This window comes from Panulirus ornatus, chromosome 65 (assembly GCF_036320965.1).
Source record: "Panulirus ornatus isolate Po-2019 chromosome 65, ASM3632096v1, whole genome shotgun sequence".
NCBI classification, from domain to species: Eukaryota; Metazoa; Arthropoda; class Malacostraca; order Decapoda; family Palinuridae; genus Panulirus; species Panulirus ornatus.
Genome location: NC_092288.1, coordinates 7,146,673 through 7,170,269, shown reverse-complemented (window position 1 = coordinate 7,170,269; position 23,597 = coordinate 7,146,673). Strand labels below are relative to the sequence as shown.

Below are 23,597 nucleotides of genomic sequence, written 5' to 3'. Positions count from 1 at the left end.
GGCTCCAATCTAATATTGCAACAGACTTCTTCTACCTAATGTGTCTACCTAACATTCCCTTCTATAACTTCCAATGAATGCTCCTACATATTGTTCCTACCTACCATTCATACCTAATTCTGCTACCTAATGTTCCTACCTACTACTTCTTTCTCTTGCTACTATCATTATGCCAGAAGGTAGGGCTAGTGCATAGCACTCACAGCAAAAAATTTAGTTATGAAGAATGAGTTGTGTGACTTAAGTGATGTCGAGTGTTATATGTAACAAGGAGAGACTGCATGGACAGAATGCCAGCAGTCTACATGTGAGAGGCAATGAAAAGACAGCTACCTGGGTCAGAGGAAGGCAACCTGAAAATTCACAGAAGTGCATTTCTGTAATTACAATGTCCCAAAGCAAGTTCAACATATTAACTTTCTGTACCGCTTTGGGTACATTATGGCCTACCATACACATGCTTGAATAAGTTAATACTCCAAAAATGTGACATGCCACAATTCCTAACTTACCTGACATACGTGCTCCTCCAAATGGCTGCTGTGCTACTACAGATCCAGTTGACTTATCATTAATGTAGAAATTACCTGCAGAATCCTTCAGTGCATCTGTTGCCTTGGCCAACCATGACCTGTTCATTAAAAAAAAAATCAACATATTCTCCTAAGTATATTAGAAAATGAAAAATATCAGTAATATTTCTTTGTAGTCAAATGTGGTAATCTGCCCTCCTTAAGTTTTGTACACTCCCAAAATGGTTAAGTTTGAGGCAATACTATGTAACAAATATGGCTGCTAATAAAAACTTTAAACATTTATAAACTACATAAACAAAATCTTCTGGTATCCAACTTGGGTTTACAACTGAGGCTGAATAACTATTTTTGCTCCTTAAAAATCTCCCAACAATTCTTTAGTCCTTTGGGTCCAGAATATGAAAGTAGTAAAAGGAAGATTCATGTCAGTTATACACAGGGTGCAACTTTACCCAAGAGCCATGAAAAAATATCTCTCGGTTCCCATGTTAACAACTGTCTGTCTGGAGTTTCAAACTATGTCCACTGCCATCTGATAACTTCCCTGGTAACAACACCTCCGAAGTGTAATGGTTCTATAATGAGGTAATATAATTCAAATACAGTAGTTTCACAATATAGCGCAATTCTACATAATGATCTTGCTATAGCATAGGCACCTAAATTACTCATATTCTTTTTATGATAACATGAGCTATCTATCTACATACCTATATCCCTGATGCCTGTTCCCTTTAGGAACTCCCTCAAGGGGATGGCCATGGCAAAAGTCTCCATAACTGTCATGATATAACACAAACCCAGCTGGCCATGCCCTACAGGGAGCCAATGCTGCACATGCCACACTGCCCACAATGTCAGTTCTCAGTTAGCATTCAAAGAGTAAGGATGCATCTACTGCCACTTGTATATCTCTACAATTTTGCCCACTTGAACCAGTCACCACTATGCATAAGCACCCGGTAAGTACTCTTACTACAAGTGAGCCTGTTCAAGATACAGAGACTTTTTTTCAACAGAGCCTCTTATAATGAATTTTTTTAACGGTTTTTAACGGACACTAAAAAACATTTATTTAATAAATATACAGTATTATGAGGCATCTTTTTTTATAATGTGTTCCAAAAGTCACCCTACATCTAATACACAAAAATCTAAATCTAAAATGACTAGCGATGAAATTAGCCAGAATTTCAAGCACCATCATATGACACAAATTCTCAAAACCTCTGTATTTAACACACAAGTACCTTCTTTATGATTTTGATAATATGTTTCACATACTGAAGTTACCATTGGACTGTAGATAGAACGAAGACCATGCTACAGAGGATAATCTAATAAACTGACTCCAATAAAACCTTATCTAGCCTATCCCAGAGTTCCAAAGAAATGTGCATGTGACAAATAGGCAGATACCAGTCTATCATTTTCTGCATGTGTTTTACATTATTTTCAATGCCTGTACAATGTTTTGAGGATCATTTGGTACATCATTTCTATTAAATATATTTTGTTTGTTCCCCTCATGGACTCTAACCCCTCATTTACTTTTTTCACTATTATTGTAAAAACAAAATGTTAAAAAATATAAGATAAATCTGACTGAAGTAACTAACATTACTTACTCATCCTGACCAAATATAGCTCCTGTCAGTGCATATGGAGTAGATGTGTTGGCAAGAGTGATCATTTCATCCACCTTTTCATCTGGATATACATAAACAGTAAGGACAGGTCCAAAAATCTCTTCAGTCATGATGCGATCATCTGGATCTGTTGTTTGTACAATCGTTGGCTCCACAAAATAACCAACACTGTAAGATATAAGTTTACCTAGGTTTTCATTCAATATATGATATATGTTTTAAGACAAGTATTGGTGAAAGCAGGTAATGAGCCAGATTTTAAAAAAAGCTATGAACAATTTAGTCAACTTAGGGATAAAATATCTCTTTTACTACTATGAAGTATTCTGTGAAGTATACACGTCACTTTTCTATTAGAGTCAACAAGCGAGATATATGTGTTGAAAACTCACCTATCATCACATTTTCCACCTGCCAAAACTGTAAGGTTTGGAGAGGAATTGGCATGTTCAATGTAACCCTTGATGCGTTTAAACGCTTTTGCATCAATTACTGCAGACATAAAGGAGTCGAACTCTTTGACATCACCAACCTTCAATTCTTTTTGGACGGCCACCATCTTATCTTTCACCTTCAAAGATGAAAAAAAAATGATTATGTAAACTGCATTATATACAAAGATGTGTATCTCTCAACAACACAGAAGCAATATAGGGACTAGAAGATTAAATAGCCTTAAGGATGAAAATGTGACAAATATTTAAGGAAAAAATTGAAAGATGTGTAGCATATGATCGCTTATAATACAGCTGAAAGTTTAAGAAAAGTCAGACAGCAGAAGAGGTAAACAGAATAATTCTCTGATATAGTTAATCTCACCCTAGGGAATTCAGCATTCCAGTCTAGTCATCCTTTGAGGTTAAGAATGAGAACCCTAGCTCTGGAAAATTAAATCCCACTTCATCCATTCAATGTAGATGGCAACATAAATACTGACAGAACACAGAAAGAATAAGCAGTATAAGTTTTCAGTGTCATGTTATTACTTTCAAATAGTGCCCCTATCATAAAAGTATTGAGTTTTATGACTTACAAAGCACTCAGCTCCTCCTAAAAGCCTGCTTTCATTCTTTAACCCTCTTGCTTGTTAATGCATAAACATGAAAAGTTAGTTGGCTACTTTCCCTCCATCTTTTCACCACCTCCATGGTTTCCCCTTTACTTTGTTCCCTCTATATCCAATATGACTATCCTCTTAGTTATCCTTTCCATGTGTCCAAACCATTTCAGAACATTCCCCTCAGCTTCCTCATACAAACTCCTTTTATTACCACACCTCTCTCTAACATTATTAACTTTATAATGGTCAATGTCCTCACACTACACATTGTCCTCAAATATTTCATTGCCAACACATTTACCCTCTTCTATATTTTGCAATCTACAGCCCATGCCTAGCTACTATCCAACATCCATCTTTGCCCACATAGACAATGGCTTCTCTTTCCATATATTCCTCAATACACTCAAGATCCTTTGTCCCCTCACTCAACCGATGGCTCACTTCTGCTTCTATGATTCAATTTGCTGCCATATCCACTCCCAGGTATTTACAACACTCTACTTCCACCTAGTTTTCTCGGTTCAAATTTACACTCCAAATAACTTGTCTCTCATCGTGTTGCTAAACCTAATAACCTTGATTTCATTCACATTCACACTCAGCTTTCTCCTTTCACACACTACCCAAATTCAGAAACCAGCTTCTGCAGTTTCTTACTTGAATATGCCACCAGTGTTGTATCATCAGGACACACTGATTGATTCTCCTACTAGGCCTCTCATCCCTGACAGACTGCAGTGGCCCCCTCTACAAAATCCATGCATTCACCTCCTTCCCTACCTCACCCATAAACAGATTAAACAGCCATGGTGGCATCACACACTTGTGCTGTAGTTCCACCCTCACTTGGAGCCATTAACCCTCCTCTCTTCCTCCTTGCACATTTGCCTTAATCTTGGAAAAAACTACTCACTGCTTCTATTAGCCCTCTTTCCAGGCCATATATCTTTTACACCTACCACAAAGCATCTTTATAACTCCTATCACTTAGTTAAGCAGTGTTAACCCTCAGGCTTCTTTAACACATAGATACCTGAGGCTGATTTCTTGCTTAGTGACAATCTCACTAAGGTGTTCTTTTGTTTATGTCCAATCTCCTTTACCCTGCAATTAATCTGACTGCATTTCATCAACCATTTATCAGACCAACTTTGGAGTCTGTCAAAGTCCCCATGTATACTGATGCAATCACTGTTATCCATTACTTCCCTCATGACCCTGAAATCAATTAGTACAAAATTAACTCCCAAAGAAAATAAACCCACAAACCTACATATATTTACGAATGTCATTTTTGGTTTCTCTAGGTAATATGCAGAACAGACAAACAACAGCCTCAACTGCACATATCCAATCTCCAGCTGACAAGCACAACACATTCCATCTCTATTGTCATGTACATAAGCAACACAAGATACACTCTTACCTCTGACCACAATGATTCTGGAATGTAGGCACGAGAGCAGGCTGAGCATTTCTGTCCACAATACTCAAAGGCAGAGCGAATAGTTCCATTAACAACAGACGTGACATCAGCAGATGGATGTACCAAGTGGTAATTCTTGCCACCGCATTCACCCACCAAGCGTGGAAAATTTCTAAACTTTATTAAGTTCTGTCCTACTTGAGCCCATAATCGCTGGAAGGTTCTGCAGAAAAGTAATACACAGTGACTGTCTTATGATAAAGTGATAGACTGCTACACCACATTCTTAAAAAGGATTTTTTCACAAAATCTATTTTTCTTGCCAGTTAAGCATGAAGCCACATGCTGCAGTTTAACCTATGTGAAATTTAAGTTTCTATTTATACATCCTTCTGTTTCCACTTTTAGAAACTGTGAATAAGAGCAAGATTATTAGGCTCAGCAGGATTGAGGGACCAAGTTAATTGGGATGTAAGTTTGAATGGAGAAAAATTGGAGGAAGAAAAGTGTTTTAGATATCTGGGAGTGGGCTCAGCAGTGAATGGAACCATGGAAGCAGAAGTGAGCCACAGGGTGGGGGAGGGGGCGAAGGCTCTGGGAGCGATGAAGAATGTGTGGTAGGAGATAACATTATCTCCGAGAGCAAAAATAGCTATGTTTGAAGAAACAGTAGTTCCAACAATACCATATGGTTGCGAGGCATGAGCTATAGAAGAGGTTGTATGGATGAGGATGGATGTGTTGGAAAGGAAATGTTTGAGGACAATGTGTGGTGTGAGGTGGTTTGATCAAGTAAGAAATGAAAGGGTAAGAGAGATGTGTGGAAATAAAAAGAGTGTGGTTGAGACAGCAAAAGGATGTGTTAAAATGGTTTGGATAAATGGAGAGAATGAGTGAGGAAAGATTGACAAAGAGGATATATGAGTCAGAGGTGAAGGGAACAAGAAGCGGGAGACCAAAGTGGAGGTGGAAGGATGGAGTGAAAAAGATCTTAAGCAATCAGGGCCTTAACATACAGGTGGGTGAGAGGTGAGCAAGAAACAGAGTGAACTGGAACAATGCAGGTATACCAGGTTGACGTGCTATCAATGAACCAAACAAGGGTATCTGAAATGTCTCGGGTAAACTATAGAAAGGGAGCTGTGGTTTCAGTGCATTACACATGACAGCTCGAGAATGAGGGTGAACCTATGTGGCCTTTTTTGTCTGTTTACCTGGCACTACCTCAACAAAGCAATGCTGTTTCCTGTGGAGTAGGGAAGCACCAGGAATGGATGAAGGCAAGCAAGTATAAATATGTACACGAGTATATATGTATATGTTTGTGTATGCATGTGTATGCATATGTGTATATGTTGATATGCATATGTAAGTGTTCATATGCCCTTTGTTCGTATGTATGTATATATGCATGTATGGGTATTTATGTATATCTTACTTTTCCAGAAGAAGAAACAGAGAAGGGCACCAAATGAGGATTTTCCATCTCAGGCCCACTCCTCTGTTCTTAACACTACCTTGTTAATGCAGGAAATGGTGAATATGTAAGAAAAAAAATATTAGCATCCAAGTTCTTCGTCTGTTTCCAGGTGCTCCCTTGCTGATGTGAGAAATGGTGATCAAGTATAATAAATAAATAATAAATCCATCCTTCATTCCAAAGGTTATCTGTTGAACACAGAAGATTCTAATGGATATACCCATCTGACTTTCCACTGATCAATAGGAAGAACTGCCCCAAAAATTAATAAAGATGCAAATATAATACTAGTTACATAATTATCTCATAAATAGAACAGTAACATATACCACGATTTTTCCTCAAAGAAATCAAACTTTATTAGACCCAAACAGCAATGAAATTAAAAATTTTGATATACTAAATTCAAACGTTGAGAATATCAGCACCTAATCTTAATATAAATTTTTTTTCATTCGTGTTCGCCATTTCCTACATCAGTGAAGCAATGTCAGGAGCACACCAAGATATGACCTCATAAGCTCACATCCATTCTGTAGCTATTGTGCATAATACATCGAAACCAGAGCCCCTTATCCATACTCATGCCCCACAGATGTTTCCATGATTCCTGTATCTGCTTCAAATACAATGGTTTAACCCAGTGACAGTACATAATCTCCTATACGCACCAACACATCAATTTGCTTTATCCCTTGCGTGTCTTGAGCCATCCTGCATGTTCAAGGCATGAGCCTTCAAAGCATCTTTCACTTCATCCTTCCACCTCTTCCTTGGCTTTGCCTTTTCCTGTTCCTTCAGCTTCTGACATGTATACCCTCTTAGTCATCCTCTCCAAACATCCAAACCATTTCAACACAAACTGTTCAGCTCTCTCTCATACATACTCCTCTTTCTACAACTAATTTCTTACCCTACCATTTCTTATTCATTCAACCCTCCTTGAACCATCTTTTGTCATCTCTAACACATTCACACCATCATTTAAATTTTTGTCAGAGGCCCATACTTTGCATCCATACATCACTGATGGAACTAATAAACCATCAAAGACATCCATCGTTGCCCTTAAAGACAGTGACCTTTTTCCACACAATCTTCAATGCACCCAAGATTTTTGCCCCTGTGGTTCATTTCAGCTCCTATGGTTCCATTCGCTGCTTCATCCATTCAAGGCATCTAAAACACTCTACCCTCACCTCAGTGCTTCTAATAGCTTTCCTCCCACATCATACATTCAAAGCATCTTCCACAGAGCTTCTTCATCAGCCCTATCATATGCTTTCTCCAGGCCCATAAGACCCACCTCCATATCCTCCCGTTTCTCAATGAATTTCTCACTAATATTCTTCAAAGCAAACACCTAATCCAATCCACTCAACCTCTACCATTTCAGAAACTATATTGTTCTTCCCCAGTCTGATGCTCTGTGCATTCCACCATACTCTCCATCACCACTCTTCCATACAACCTACCACCTGCACTCAACAAACTTGAACCTCTGAAATTAGAGCTTCCACCTTTCTCACTCATACCTTCGCAAAATGACATAGTACAGCCATCCATCAATGCTTGAGCAAATAACCGATCAACAACAGTCATACCTTCCTAAAATTTTCAACTAACAATGCCATTCACTTGAGCTGCCTTGTCATATTTCATCTTAAGCAAGGATATTACTCTCTGCTCTTTTATCCACATCACTTGCCATGACTCTCTCACTTCACATACCTCCCTAACCTAAACATCCCATGTCTACCATCTTTCCATCAAACACATTCAACAATCCTTCAAAATACTCACTCCATCTCCTCTTCACCTCATATCTGTCAGTTATCACTCCCCCTTCATTGATGTTCCCACTGGTTCTCTTGCTTTTCTTTTACTATTACCCTCCTTTTAAAACATTTTCTTATTCTCCCTGAAGCTAATTGATACTTAATCTAAATCGTATCAGCCCTCTTTTTCAGCCCCCTCATCTCCCTCTTTACCTTTGCGTCTTTCTCTTGTACACCTCCCAATTACTCACAATTTTCCCCTTTATGTAATGCCCTTACATCTCTTCTCCTTCACTATCAACTTAACTATGTCATCCTACCATTCACTACTTTTCCTCACATACCCACCTTCCACTTACCATGTACCCTACACTTCTCTTACACACATCAGAGCTGCTTCCCTACACATCTACCATTTCTCACACATTTCCCTAACTTACTTTACTTTCACTTTTTGCAATCATACATTTAATCTCTCCGCATATCTTTTCAAACAAGACTCTTTTCCAAAATCACTTACTTTCAACACTCTCTTCTCATTCGCACTGCAATAAAACAATGTATCAACATACGGAACAGAGCCAGTGAAGTTAACAGCTGCCAAATTGGGGGATTTGGTTATTGTATCTCCAAATACTGGCCCATCAGCAGGAACAAAGCTCACAATATCGCCTGGTACACCAGCTTCCCGCATAATCTTGTACACGGTGAAGTTGCTCAATACAGCAGTATCAGAAGGTTTCCATACAACGACATTACCCTAGGTGATGAAAACGTTAAATCTATACTTAGTCCAATCAATTCTCAATTTTTTCTTTACTATTCTCTTAAGAATTCACTGAAGTAAATGACACTACATGAAAGCAGAACTGAGTTATAACTGGACTTTGGAGAAGCACATGGATGAATCAAAACATAATTTGAGAGACGAGTGGTGGACTTAACCTATAATGGTAATCTGTATGCTACTCAAAAAGTTAATAATCATGGAAGGTGTGAATCTAACAATCATTCCTCCTTCATACATCTAATGATAATCAGCAAGCTCACCGAAAAAAACCATTAACCATAGGATGGGTGAATCTACAAACTATTCCTCCTTTATACAATTTTCCAATTATGAAAGAAATATACTATCATTGGATGAAATCTGAAGTGAGATATAGTCATATTGTTCAACAGAAAGATTATAATGCATTATTTCTTTAGAAATTTCATCAACACCTATACCATGGTATGCTACAATTATGTTCCTGGACACCCCATTACAAACTAAAACATGAGCAGAGCAAATGAAACCCATGCTAATACATTCATGACTAAAAATTTCTTAATCTAACTCTAATGGATGGACTATACCGGAAACAGCTTCATACCACTATATCACACTTTGTCCTAATGTAATTTAGACAGTATCTAATGAAAACTCACTAAAAAAGGGCAATGAAGTAGGTTTGAGGCACTGCAGGAGTGGGATGAGATGGAATGAGGGTGACTGGGAGGTAGAGGGAGAGGTATCAGGCTTGTTTTACATCACCTCCTGAATACTGTGCTTCAGCTACAGGTGGGAAATCACTCACAATGAAGATGATATCAAACAGATATTTACTGAAAAATGTGATGATGAAGGCTTTAGGTAAATGGAGTAACTCCAGGACCCTTTCAAGAAGGTAGTTGTGGGTCAATCATCGAATATGATAGAAAAAAAAATAGAGGAATGTGGAGCATCTGAAAGTCTGCAATGCAGAGTAAGCATGAACTGTGTTTCTTTTACAATTTCTTTTGTATGTCAAGCAACTTGTATGTCAAAAAATTAACTGCAGCACCATACTGTACACTTACCCAATACTTTCATGTTTGGAGAATATGGTAGTACATCATCTGCTTTTTCAAAATTTTCATACCAAGTACTTAGAAAGGCAGACCATCAGTATGCCTAATAATTAGGCACAAACTTTTATCTCTGTATCATTGCATTGTTTTCCACTGTAAAAGAAATATCCCTGGGCCATCATACAAGTTAAGAACAATGGGCACATGATACTCATCCAAGCCCAGCTGAACAAGATTAACATCGACTCCATCTGGGTTTTTCTGGTTGGGCTTTCATGGGGAAACTTTTTAAATCATGCATTCACAGGTGTATGGCCTTGTACACTGGGAATACAAAAGGAAATTACCATCATTGCTGGAGTGAAAGCCAAGTTCCCTCCAATGGCAGTGAAATTGAAGGGAGATATGGCTGCAATAAAACCTTCCATGCCACGCAGTCTCAGTTTGTTAACAGTTACATTTGGTTCTGGGCTTCTTGGCTGCCATTTAGCCCCTTCTTTGGCATACAGAGCATTAAATCTGTAATAATAAGTTAAAAATAAATCAATTATCCCTAATCACAAAAACATACTTGACATTTCATACGTAATTACACCCATAAATAAGAAGAAATCCAGTCAGGTTACTAGAAAACAATTATGACTTATGTGAAGAAAAACATACTATAGTTGTGTTCATATGAAAAACAGAATGAAAAGTGGAATTACATATACTATCATCTGGATAAAGGAACAGAGATAGAGAATAAACTATGTTCATCAAGATGACAGTGGATACTTGAATCTGTGATATGACCACATTCTGAACAAGGTGTCATCTAACTACCATGCCTGTCCTGGTGTTATCTGGCTAAAATACTGGCATTTGGTTAAATAACAAAACACTAATTCAGCCAAATGACAATCTAAATAGTTCATCAGCATATGACGGAGTTAGTCCAATTTTCAATCAACCAACAATGATTAATATATTCTTTTGATAACAAATACCCTTTTCACACCTGTCAAGTAGCTTTACTACTTCTGTTCCAACTTTCAGAAGGAGATAATAGAAGAGGGAAAGATTTCCAGCTATCCCTCAACTCATACCATTATGAGCCATCTTCTACAATGTGAAACAGACATGAGGGTATTCCAATTATCATTTTGTCCATAACCTAACATTAAATTACTGAACATTTCACAAAGCTGCACTGAATTAAAGAAATATGGGAATCAAATATTTCATTAAACCATGAATTACAGTATATGCATATTTATCCCTTACTGTAACATTACCTTACTTAATGTAACTAAAACCAACCTACATGAAGGCTTGTAACTTACCCAAGATCATAAAAATCAGTTTTGAAGAAATGGAAACCATGTACAAGGACTGAACTACAGGCTGGTCTCACTTATCAATGTGGTGTATAATGTTCTGGAAAAGATTATTAGAAAGCAAGTGGATGACTCTATTGAGTGGAAATCACCTAAGCGAGAAACAGCATAACTTTATGAAAAGAAAGTCATGTGTAACAATCCTCTTAGATTTCTACAAGAAAGTCAAGTAGACTGTTTACATTTGGACAGCCAGAATGCATCTGACACTGTTCACATGGGAGACCAATTAAGAAGCTGGAGCAATAGGCAGCAATAAGAGGAAAATCCCTTCAATGAACAAAAGATTATCTCAGTGAAAGAGAACAATGGATGCATGTCATGGAAGCCTTCTCTAAGTGGGTGGAGGTGACAAGCAGAGTGCCACAGGGTTCTGTACTAGGACCATTGCTCTTTTTGATCGATGATATGGACCAACACAAATACATTTGCATATAATGCAAAGGTCTTGAGGGATGTGAAAAGCTAGGAGAACCACTTCAGCTCACAAGTGGGCCTAAAAGGCTTGAATGTTGGCCTGTTACATCACTGATGAAATGTAACCCAAACATATGTAAAGTAATGAGACTAGGAGAAAGTGAAAGAAAGCCTCAACATGAGTATTATCTAGCATGAAATAAGCTTCAGGATTCTGTATGTGAAGGATATATGTGAGTTGAAATCATGCCTAAACTGTTACCAGAGTCCTACATTAGGAGAATAATTAAGGAGATAAACAGCCCATGGGCAAATATCAAAATAGATTTAAAGTATATGGATAAGTTAAAATTCAAAAAGCTGTTTCTATCCTACATAAGGCTTAAGGTTTAATATGCTGCTCAACTCTGGTCAATGCACCTAAAGAGGCATAAAGTGGTAATACAGAGGGTCCACAAGAGGGCAACAAAGAATTACAAAGGTATAGTTTGTTGATTGTATCTGGTAAATTGTATGGGAGGGTAGTGATTATGAGAGTGTAAGCAAGTACATGGCATCAGACTGGGGAAGAACAGCATGGTTTCAGAAGTGGTAAAGGTTGTGTGGACCAGGTGTTTGCATTGAGGAATGTGTGAGAAATACTTAAGAGAAACAGATGGATCTGTAAGTGGTATTCATGCATCTGGAGAAAGCATATGACAGGGTTGATAGAGATGCTGTGAGGAAGGCCTTAAGAATATACAATGAGGGAGGAAAGCTGCTAAAAGTGAGAAGTTTTTATCAATGGTGTAAGGCATATGTGCCAGGAGGAAGACAGGAGATTGAAAGTTTCCAAGTAAAAGTTAGTCTACAAAAGTGGTGTGTGATGTCACCATGTTTGTTTAATTTGTTTATGGAAGGGTTGATGTGGGAGGTAAATGTGAGTATGCAGTCTGTGGGGATAGAGGACCTGGGAAATGACTCAGTTGTTGTTTGCTGATACAACACTTGAATTGGTGATTCGAGTGTGAAACTGCATAAGTTAGGGACTGAGTTTGGAAGCATGTATGCAAGGATAAGTTGAGAGTAAAATGCAAAAAAAAGCAAGGTTATTAGATTTAGCTAAGTATACCTGGGAGTGGACATGGCAAAAAGTGGAACCATGGAAGCAGAAGCGAGTCATTGGGTGGACAAGTGGACAAAGGTTCTGAGAGCACTGAAAAATGTGTGAAAAGAGAGATCTTTATCTGGGAGGACAAAAATGAGTATGTTTGAAGGTATAGTAATCCAAACATTATTGTATGGATGGGAGTCATGAGCTATAGATAAGACAGTGAAGTGGTTACACAATGACAAACAACAAAGAGGAACTGGTAAAAAGATTTTGCAACATCAGCAACTGCACCATCAAATTACTTTATCAAGACAGTGATTACAGAGAAGGAATGATTTTCATAAAAACCAAAAAACAAGAATAATCTTACTCAGTACCTTAAAAAGTCAACAAGTTCCGCAGCAGAATCAATTTCCGCTTGAATGACAGTTTTACTTTGACCTAACATGGTGGTAGCATTAAGGTCTTGTCGGTACTTCCCTGCCATCAGATCTGCAGCCTAACAATAATTATTATATTAGTTACACATAATGGAAGAAGTATATATTTCATATAGTCATCCTGCAAGAAAAGGGTTTGTGCTAAATTATTGGTAAGCTGGATTAATACATATATTCCCTTTAGCAAGAGTGCAAGTGCAACAATAAGAAACATAAAATGTAACAATCTAAATTCATCATATACATATATATATATATATATATATATATATATATATATATATATATATATATATATATATATACATAAATGTAGAGAACTAAAAATTTTCCCAATTTGTTCAACATTTCCAGCTTTACTGAGGAAAGCTCATTTTCTCATATACACTCTCTACTGACACATTGAAAACACTGAAACATAAACCCAAACATCCACAGCCTTATTCACATTTGCTCTTATTCACATTTACTCTCAGCTTTCTTCTTTCACACACTTTACCAAACTCAGTCACCAGCTTCTGCACTTTCTCACCTGAATAAGCCACCAGCGCTGTGTCATCAGCAAACAGCAACTGACTCACTTCCCAAGCTCTCTCATCCTCAAGCAATTCATTTCCATCACATCCACCCTCTTCCATACTATTTTCTTTTTATCTAGGGCCCATATCTTACATCCATTCAACACTCAGAACTGCTATACCATCAGACTTACATGTATGGGCATTATATATATATATATATATATATATATATATATATATATATATATATATATATATATATATATATATATATATATTTTTTTTTTTTTTTTTTAATTTTCCAAAAGAAGGAACAGAGAAGGGGGCCAGGTGAGGATATTCCCTCTAAGTCCCAGTCCTCTGTTCTTAACGCTACCTCGCTAAAGTGGGAAATGGCGAATAGTATGAAAAATATATATATATATATATATATATATATATATATATATATATATATATATATATATATATATATATATATATATATTTGCCCTCACAGACAGTAACTCCTCTTTCCACAAACTCCTCACTCCATCTAAGACCTTCGTCCCCTTACCCTATAGCCCACTTCAACTTCCAAGGTTCCATCTGCTGCATATCAACTTTCAGGCTCTTATCTACATATATCTAAATCTATTCACATTATATTCTATCTATTGTACTTGATTGCTACTTCCTGTGTCAGTGAGGTAGTGCTAAGAAACAGATGAAGAATGGCCCATCTACTCATATACACACACACACACACATATGTGTATATTTACATATATATATACATAAAGAGGGGCAAGTATGCAGTCTGTTGTCAATGAGAGAGCTTGGGAAGTGAGTCAGTTGTTGTTTGCTGATAACACAGCGCTGATGGCTGATTCAGGTGAGAAACTGCAGAAGCTAGTGACTGAGTTTGGTAAAGTGTGTGAAAGAAGAAAGCTGAGAGTAAATGTGAATAAGAGCAAGGTTTTTAGGTACAGTAGGGTTGAGGGTCAAGTCAATGGGGAGGTAAGTTTGAATGGAGAAAAACTGGAGGAAGAGAATTGTTTTAGCTATCTGGGAGTGGATTTGGCAGCGGATGGAACCATGGAAGCGGAAGTGAATCATAGGGTGGGGGAGGGGGCGAAAGTTCTGGGAGCGTTGAAAAATGTGTGGAAGTCGAGCACATTATCTTGGGAAGCAAAAATGGGTATGTTTGAAGGAATAGTGGTTCCAACAATGTTATATGGTTGCAAGGCGTGGGCTGTATATAGAGTTGTGCGGTGGAGGGGGAATGTGCTGGAAATGAGATGTTTGAGGACAATATGTGATGTGAGGTGGTTTGATTGAATAAGTAATGATAGGGTAAGAGACATGTGTGGTGATAAAAAGTGTGGCTGAGAGAGCAGAAGAGGGCGTTTTGAAATGGTCGTCACATGGAGAGAATGAGTGAGGAAAGATAGAGGATATATGTGTCAGAGGTGGAGGGAACGAGGAGAAGTGGGAGACCAAATTGGAAGTGGAAAGATGGAGTGAAAAAGATTTTGAGTGATTGGGGCCTGAACATGCAGGAAGGTGAAAGGCGTACAAGGAATAGAGTGAATTGGAATGATGCGGTATACACATGCATACATATTCATATCAACATACACAGCCATATACATATATACACATGAATTACACATTCATACTTGCTTGCCTTCATCCATTCCTGGCACTACCCTGCCTCACAGGGAAAAAACACACTCATGGCATTTTTGCTGAATGCATAAAAAACAAATCAAGATGCCCTATCCTGCCATAGAACAGGTCCTAAAACATTACAGCTTTATTTAATCAGAAGTATATTACGAATAAAAAAAGGTGAATATAACTACATATAAAAGCTATGGAGTAGTGTATGAGTTATGTACATAACTGATCTGAATATTGCTGTTGGAAAAAATAAAAATTTCCGTAAAACAGCCAAGTAACTTCACCTTAAGCCAAATGTCAAACTTTTCATTGAGGGGAACACGCTCCCAGTTTGCACGGGCAGCCACGGCAGTGTCAATGGCTTTCTGTACAAGGTCTGAAGTAGCATAGTAGAACTTGGCCAGCCTGAGGAATGACAAGCCCATAAGAATTTATATACATTTTCAAGATACCATTTTCTTTTAAAAGTGTTCCAACTATCTCATATCAAGCATTTCATTTCCTGCACATCCATCATTCTTTGTGAGTTCCTCGCACTACCTTATCAATTCGGGAAATGGCAAACATGTATAAACAAATATTAATATACATATATACCAATACACACACACACACACAATACATATATACAAATACATTTGATGTGATCCTGCAGAATATGTAAGAAGTGAGATATCAACAGTTATTCAATAATTTTCAGCAACAAAAAGATATCTAAAAATTTGAAAACTATTTTTTTCCAAATTCATATGTTTAGGCAATACAAACTCACTTCACATGCTTAGTGCTCAAAACTTTGCAAGAAGAATAGCAGACCCCCCCGCCAACATAAGCCACATCATAACCAACCACCAACCCTTAAGTAGGAACACAAATTTTACCTCTGCTTTGCACTTTAACAGCCTATACTCAACAAATATGATAATGACAAAACATAATCATACTATTACGACTTTAAAAGCACTAAAATCCTTCCTCCCAACACAGTTCCATATTCTTCCCAACTGAACACACACTTGTTTGAAATTGTAAACCCCTAGCATGTATGAATGCCACTACTTTGTATGCATTCTGGACACCACTCAATATCAAAAATACTGATCCAATATATCACTGCTTGTTATGTCCAAGGTCTAACTTTCATAAATAACAAATGTTTTGTTGACATCTTCCACTATTAAAGTGCAAGAGGTAAGTTATGGCTATTTGAATCCATCCAAGAATTGCTGAGTGAGATACGTGTGTAGTATAGTATTGGAATGACTGGGTTTAGAGCCATGCTGTGAGGGCAAAAGAGGTACATCTTCCATGATTCTGATGTTGATAATTTTTTCAGGATGTATGGATATCAATGATAGTAGTGATAAAGGGCAACAGGAGGAGTAACAGTTAAAGGGCCTGGAGGGTTTCAGGATGGGTACTTTGAGAAGTTTCCAAATGTTTGCTGTACAGCCAGCAGAGGAAGGTACCTGTGAGAGCTTGTGCTGCATTTGAGCCTCGGCATTTTATGTAGAGAATTAATATGTTATCAAGTTCAATTATTTGAGAGTTCTTTGAGGTTTTACATGCACAAGGAATATTGATGGGGTGAGGATAAGTGAAAAAAAATTGTGTGAAATTTGTGCAGTTTTTTCATGACTTCAGATCAGAGGTGTGATTGGTTGGTGGCTAATTCTATATTAATGCATCATGAGTGTTTGTGTGTTCTCTAGAACAGCTGTGTTTAACTGTGGCACTGTAAGAATTTACAAGCGAGTGGTTATCATGCCCCTCCCTATCATCCTTTCCAACAGTGATCAAGCCTGTGAAACTTACTTGTGAGAATGCTTATGTGGCATAACTTGATGCTGGACAAGATCTGTACGGTATTCTTGGTCCCCAATCATGATGGGTACATCTGCCACCTGGGATTCATGTTTAGCAATGGCAGCCTCCAACTCAGCCCGTTCTGGGCTACCAGGCAGGTAACCTATGAAGTGTAGAGGAAAACAATGTCAGGCCAATAACAACATGACCATTAATTGAAAGGAGCAAGAAAAATAATGGGTTTTGACATGTACAAACTATGGAAACTTTCTTCTTTAACATCCAATAGCAGGGAAATGTAGGCGTCCAAGGAGTAAGAAGTTCTTTGACAAGACTGTACTACCAATGATCCAGCCTCCCCAAAGGTAACTTTTCACTCATAGTATAACTGAGCAGGAGGAGCCCAGTAACATTCCAATTTCACTATGAAGATACATACATGAATAATACATTATCAGTACTATAAATGCCCATAAATACACCGTTTTGACCTACACAATCATGTCATCTCTAGAATCAACTTACCAAGAAGTGGCTCATTCTCCACTTTGAAGTCTGTAAGAGGCACATCCTTGACAACAGCTGACAGAGTCCTGGCTTGCAGCCTGGAATGAAATTCACACTATGAAAAAGAAAACAAAAATAAGGGATGAATACTAAATAAAAATAATCAAAAATAGTAAAATCAATACACTTTTCTGCATGAATGGGAAGACAAACTAAATACAGACATAAAATACATTTTCTACTGAGCCATAAAATCAGCCACAAAAATTAGTTTAGAAAAAAAAAAGTGTAATGGTTTATGTTATCTGCCCTATAAACCAATGAACCCATTTGTAAATGGAAAAGTTATATCAAGCCCTCTGAGTATGATCTTTGATATCACACATATTAGGCATCTGCTGAATAATCCAGGTTTTCAGGAAGAAAAGTTAACGGCATCCCTATTCGTGCTTTCATGCAATGAAATACAGCAGCATCAAAATGAGCAACAGCATTAAATATAAGCCTCAAAAAAGGCCTTTCTTGACACACTCATGACTGCTCCAAAGTGTAAGAGAATATACCTTTAAGATTATCAGCAAGTTCTAGAACAATACCATACACATAAGCACTCTTTTGTTAAGGAAACTTTTAACGTATGCTGGGCAACAACAGACAGAATTATGAAATTTGACTTCTGGGAGGATCTCTACAGCAGTGGGCATATGGGCAAATTCAAACGTTTCTGTAAGGGAGGCCAGTCAAATGGAAGGTCCCGTAAACCATGCCATTACCATCAGGTTGTAATGACATTAAGATGTGTTCTGTAGTCAATATATAAACATGTACCATAACTTGTACATTTACTTTCTAGTAAGAAAGTATCAGTTTAAGTTAGTGAAACAGATTTACTGAGTAATCATTCCCTCACATGAAGTTGTAACTTACAACAGATGATGGATGAAGGATATGCACTGTCAACCAATAAAAACACTGATGTAATAACTAATCATAACTGAGATAAAGAAGACAGATGGGTAACACTTCATAAATAAAAGCTGAAAAAAAATAACCACTATAAAATCACAGCAATGACATCGAGCATTGCTCATGGAGACCTAATCTACATTAGTCTTTTAAGCAGCTTCATGTGCTAAGATTCTGACCATGGGTTTTAATGCTATAAAAGCACTGAGGGGCCTTTACAGAAGGGAATCCTGAGGCAGAAATGAAATGCATGTAAAAATATTTGCACTTAATGGGTATTCATAACCCATGTGCCCTCATGTGCACACCTGTGTGCATACACACTCCCAGGTACATACGTGCATATTCTTAGATTCTTACCAGATGGTATTTCTACAGGATTGAGCAATAAACCTATAGCATCACCATAACTTTATCTAAAATTATGAATGCTTCTGGCACATACAACACCTAGTAAATAATTCCTTTTTTCAACTGCTCTATTTGTGAAGCAATTTCATCACATTCTTTTTTTTCCTCCCCCTTTTCAATACTCAAAGTTGTGATCTCTTCGCGGGTATTGTATGTTCATTTTCAACTATTTCTTCTGGACCTTTCAAACATTAGACACCATAACACCTCGTATTCTTCGTTCTTTTAAGGCTAGAAGGTTCTGTGATCACTTTTTTTCTGCACACACCCGTAACATACCAACAGTTACAACCACTCTTACAGATATACCCATAATTATAGCCACATGCATATGTAAGCATTTAAGATTTATTCTGTACAAGTGCATACACAAAAACAGGAATACATCCCATTCATATGTCCATATTTACCTTTAATTTCCAATATCAAATATAGGCTACCTTTATGGCGATAAATCTCGCAAACAAATTAAAGTTACACCTGACCATTTCCTGGTTCTCCTAGTACAAATCCTAGTTAGCATTCCTGAGAAACACTCGCTTCTACCGCGCTTACATACGAGACTGCCTAAGCCTAACAAACCAGCCGAGATACATGGCAAAACCTCCTTTGTCTCTACCCCTGCACTCACTCATATCCCCTCTAACTCAAACCCCTTCCCTTTTTGTTCGAATCGTCATTCTGGTTTAACTACTCGCTCTGCTAGCCCACACAACCCTGTAAGTCCTCGCTACCCACCTTCTGATGGAGAACTTTCACTAAGTGACTGACGGCGAGACCTTCGCTTACAGTCAAATTACGATAGAACACGGGTCTTACTGGCAGACCGTGCGTGGCCCTGAGGGAACAGCACCCCATGTGTGCGTGCCTTGGGTAAACCAACGGTGATTTCCACTCCAAGTTCATGCCATTGTCAATTCATCATACGAGACGATGCATGACAGTTGTGCCCAACTTATGAGGTGTCATGAGCAAGAGAAGTAAATACAATCAACAGAATAATTCACCCTATGACATATAACAACAGTAAAGGTTCCAGAGCCGCTAACTCGTTCAAGTTGTAATCGCCCGTTGTTAATATTTACCGTCTTTCTCCATAAAGTTCAAGGGTGATTCCCGAACTACAATACTACACTGCTTCATCTATCAAATCACCTTCATATGGACTGTTCTGAAGTAAAAGGAAGCAAACCTTAAAAACAGACTAAACAATCACATAATGGAAAGACAAGGAATCTACAAAAATGGAACTTCAGCTCAAGCTGTCTCTAAGCAGACGCGCTTAGCGATGAACCAAAGTCAAAACCATGGTGACCACGGCTTCTCATGTGGCGCTATATGCGATCAATATTTATGTAACTGATATGTAATCTATACCAGGAAAAACACGGTCGGGTGATGATGCTTTGCTAATTCCAAGAACTATGGAAGTTTACCAGAACACACACAATACCTGAACAGAGCATCAACACCGCATCAACACTCGATGATCAAGTCGGACTACATTCCATCCCTTGAGGTCTTGTCTAATTTCTAGGTTCAAAGAAAAAGTGGGGAAATTGCGACATCTATGCTGCCCTATCGAAATCGGAGGGGCAATCCAAATGCAGTGTAATCGGCGGAATCCATAAGCAGTGAATCAAGTGATGTCAGGAGAGCTTCCTCGTCATGATTACACAACACAGATGTAATTTTTTGCTTCCCAAACCACTAGATGAAGGTCACAACTAATGAACCAATGACGCAGCTAACGCTAATTTAAGCGTTACAAGACCAGTAACAGTGAAGCTTGATGGGCCAATCTAACATTAAACTTACTTCAACCTACCATTTAGTTGTGTAAACTTACTTCAACCTAACATTTAGTTATGCATTTATTTTTAACATTTTCAGACATGAAGGACAATGAAACATGAAAAAGGAAACACTAGTTAGTTGCACAATTATCAACAAAGAAAACCATTCAGATGCTTAACCTGAACCATCGTTAGCCTGAGTGATGTACAAAAATAATTCCTAACATCTGAAACAAGAGCAGAGGTAGCATTCCATCTTCAACGTTACTGCATCTTCAGCATAATATGTTATATCAGCCTACACATACATAAAGACAACTGAACAGGTCTGACATGTCGCTGTACAATATAATCCTTTCTTTTACCACTGGACACATTTTGAAATCGATTAAATTACCCCAAGAATATGAATGTGGGAAGAGAATGCAACGAAAATTTGAAGAAAAATATATACATCAAAACTTGCCTTACATTCATGGCTTAAACTTTATAAATAGGTAACAAGGTTGATATTTACCATTCTGCAGTAAGTTAGATATCTGGGGTTCAAGTGAAAGTTGCTTGACACTGTTTCCAGTGGCTTAGGCAGGGAGGGGGTTGTCGACCAGTACTTTACACCATGGAAGAAAAAAAAAAAAAAGACCGACTGTTTCTAACCGCTTCACATTAGCCGTTACAGACTCATCTGCCTATATACTACCATATACTTTGTACTACTATACCGCGAATCGATATAGCATTGACCACATGAACAGATTGCTGACACATCACAAAAGCCACTTTTTAAGTTTTTTCTTAATATGGAAACGATTGTTAGCAGATGCTGGTTTCGAGCTTCCTACAGTCTGTCTGGAGCCCGCGGTGTGTTAAGTGGTCATCTAGTAAAAAGAGCTGAATCCCTAAGGAGAAACTAGATATTTATTCATTTGTCATCTACCTACGAACTATAAAATATAGGCAGTAACTACATTCAAATGTGAGAATACGTTCTAACTTATAGTTAGAAATATATATATTTAGACGAACCTGTATGACTACATATTCCCATAAATTCCCCATGTGTCGTATTCCCAAGGTATCACGCGGACCTGAGAGAGAAAAAGAGCAACAAAAAATATGTAATTACTACATATCAGGTACGCTTTCTCTGGATGGTACAGCCACAATGAGCTTCAGAATCTGATAAAACACAAAGAAGCTTCTAGCGGACAGTACAACATCGATCTCCTTCGCTACTTCTATGATTCCTGTGTCTGAAGAAATTAAAAATATTCCATCTGAATGTGACATGACCAGAATATTCTTCACCCCTTCCCGCCGTATGTCTCACACCCTATTATCCACGGAGCATGACAATAGGAACACCTGACATCAACTGACGTCACTCATACTTCCAAATTACAGCAGAGTTCCTATTCCAGTGACCTGCTGAACATGCAATATATGTCAGGGGAGCATGTCTGAAAACTGTCGCCAGCGATCAGCTGGAAAACATGAGCAAAAGCCCCTCAAGGTATGACAATATGTGAATACATAAACCTTTCCCGATGAACACTTAACCCTACATTATATAGGCATCTGTTAATCTAGTTTCTGCGGCATTATAAACATTCGTCAGCAAGACCTGAGGTCAGCTGCCTAACCAACCAACCCTAGAAACCAGACCTACACCTACCACCGTTGGTCACGCACATAAATAAACCAACGAGTCCGTGGCGATTAAGAAACATCTAAAACTGTGTAAAACTTATCAAATCATCTACATCTGATACCGATATTTAATGTATTTCCTGATAAAAAAAAAAAATTAAGGGGGGCTCAGCATAGCGGTTTCATCCCACCACTTGTTTCAGCCAGGCAGCGACCGCCGGCACTTGGCAACTGTCCTGTATGTCAACCTCACCACTTATCTCAGCCAAACCCCTCGCTTTCCCCTCAACTCCACATGAAAGGAAGGCTTTCGCCACTATCAAAATCCACGACAGCTGACGCAAGGCTGAAAATACTTCTCCAATATTCAGCATCACTTATGTTTACCTTAGGAAAGGGACGAAAAGCGTAGATCTCGTGCAGTGCATCATCGCGACCTCACAGCTGACGGGGAACTGTGTCGTCTGCTGCTGCGTCTCTCGTGTGCGCAACTCCCACCATCGTAGAGGTGCCAATTATGGGAAAACTCTTTATTAATCTGATTGATATATTTCCTCTCCAGCGTGTGACATCTATACGATTCTTGGTCTAAATATTCTTTCAATTATGTATGAAAAACAGACAACTACTTAATGTTTCTATTTGGCGGTGAATGGATACTCCGTTATCACTTCTAGGAATATTTTTTATAACCTTCGTTCATTTTCTTTTATTCCTGGATCATTAATGCAACGCTGGTAATGTAGCCATTTACGTACGATTTTATTATCTTTATTCTTTCATGACTTGTTTTTCATCTGTAAAGACCGCATACAGTAGTGTTATATATTCAAATGCAAAAAAGATGTAATCAATCTATTAATGAAAACTCTAAGTCCTTAAAACCATTTGATTGTATTAACAAGTTCCATGGGGAAACAACAAATCAGCATATTTCCTTACGTCATTTCCCCACTTTATCTTATGCGAGTGATATTCATATTTTTCGGCAATCGCTCCTTAAACTAGCTACAAAAAGAAAAAAGCGTAAATATCCCCAACCCTTTAAACATTCTTTTAGTAACGGTGAAAGAAGATAAGGAAATAAGCGAATTTGTCATATCTTTTCAAGATTTTTCGGTCCATTACCAAAAAGAATAACGCTCATCTAGGTGAACTGATGAAGAATTCTTATACCTTGG

General features: G+C 37.9%; 1 protein-coding gene across 1 annotated transcript in view; it reads right to left on the bottom strand.

Moving 5' to 3' along the window:
- P5CDh1 (delta-1-Pyrroline-5-carboxylate dehydrogenase 1) overlaps positions 1–22,908 on the bottom strand; it is a 33,644-nt gene extending 10,736 nt beyond the window's left edge. Inside the window, exons 1-11 of the mRNA XM_071657752.1 lie at positions 22,804–22,908; positions 17,612–17,691; positions 17,096–17,249; positions 15,565–15,685; positions 13,032–13,153; positions 10,113–10,284; positions 8,505–8,692; positions 4,675–4,897; positions 2,578–2,756; positions 2,165–2,353; positions 513–631 (exon numbers count right to left, since the gene is read on the bottom strand). Of these exons, the coding sequence (XP_071513853.1) occupies positions 513–631; positions 2,165–2,353; positions 2,578–2,756; positions 4,675–4,897; positions 8,505–8,692; positions 10,113–10,284; positions 13,032–13,153; positions 15,565–15,685; positions 17,096–17,249; positions 17,612–17,691; positions 22,804–22,847 (1,591 nt within the window). The 5' untranslated portion in view covers positions 22,848–22,908. The remainder of the gene's footprint in view (positions 1–512; positions 632–2,164; positions 2,354–2,577; positions 2,757–4,674; positions 4,898–8,504; positions 8,693–10,112; positions 10,285–13,031; positions 13,154–15,564; positions 15,686–17,095; positions 17,250–17,611; positions 17,692–22,803) is intronic.
- Positions 22,909–23,597: the final 689 nt, after the last annotated feature.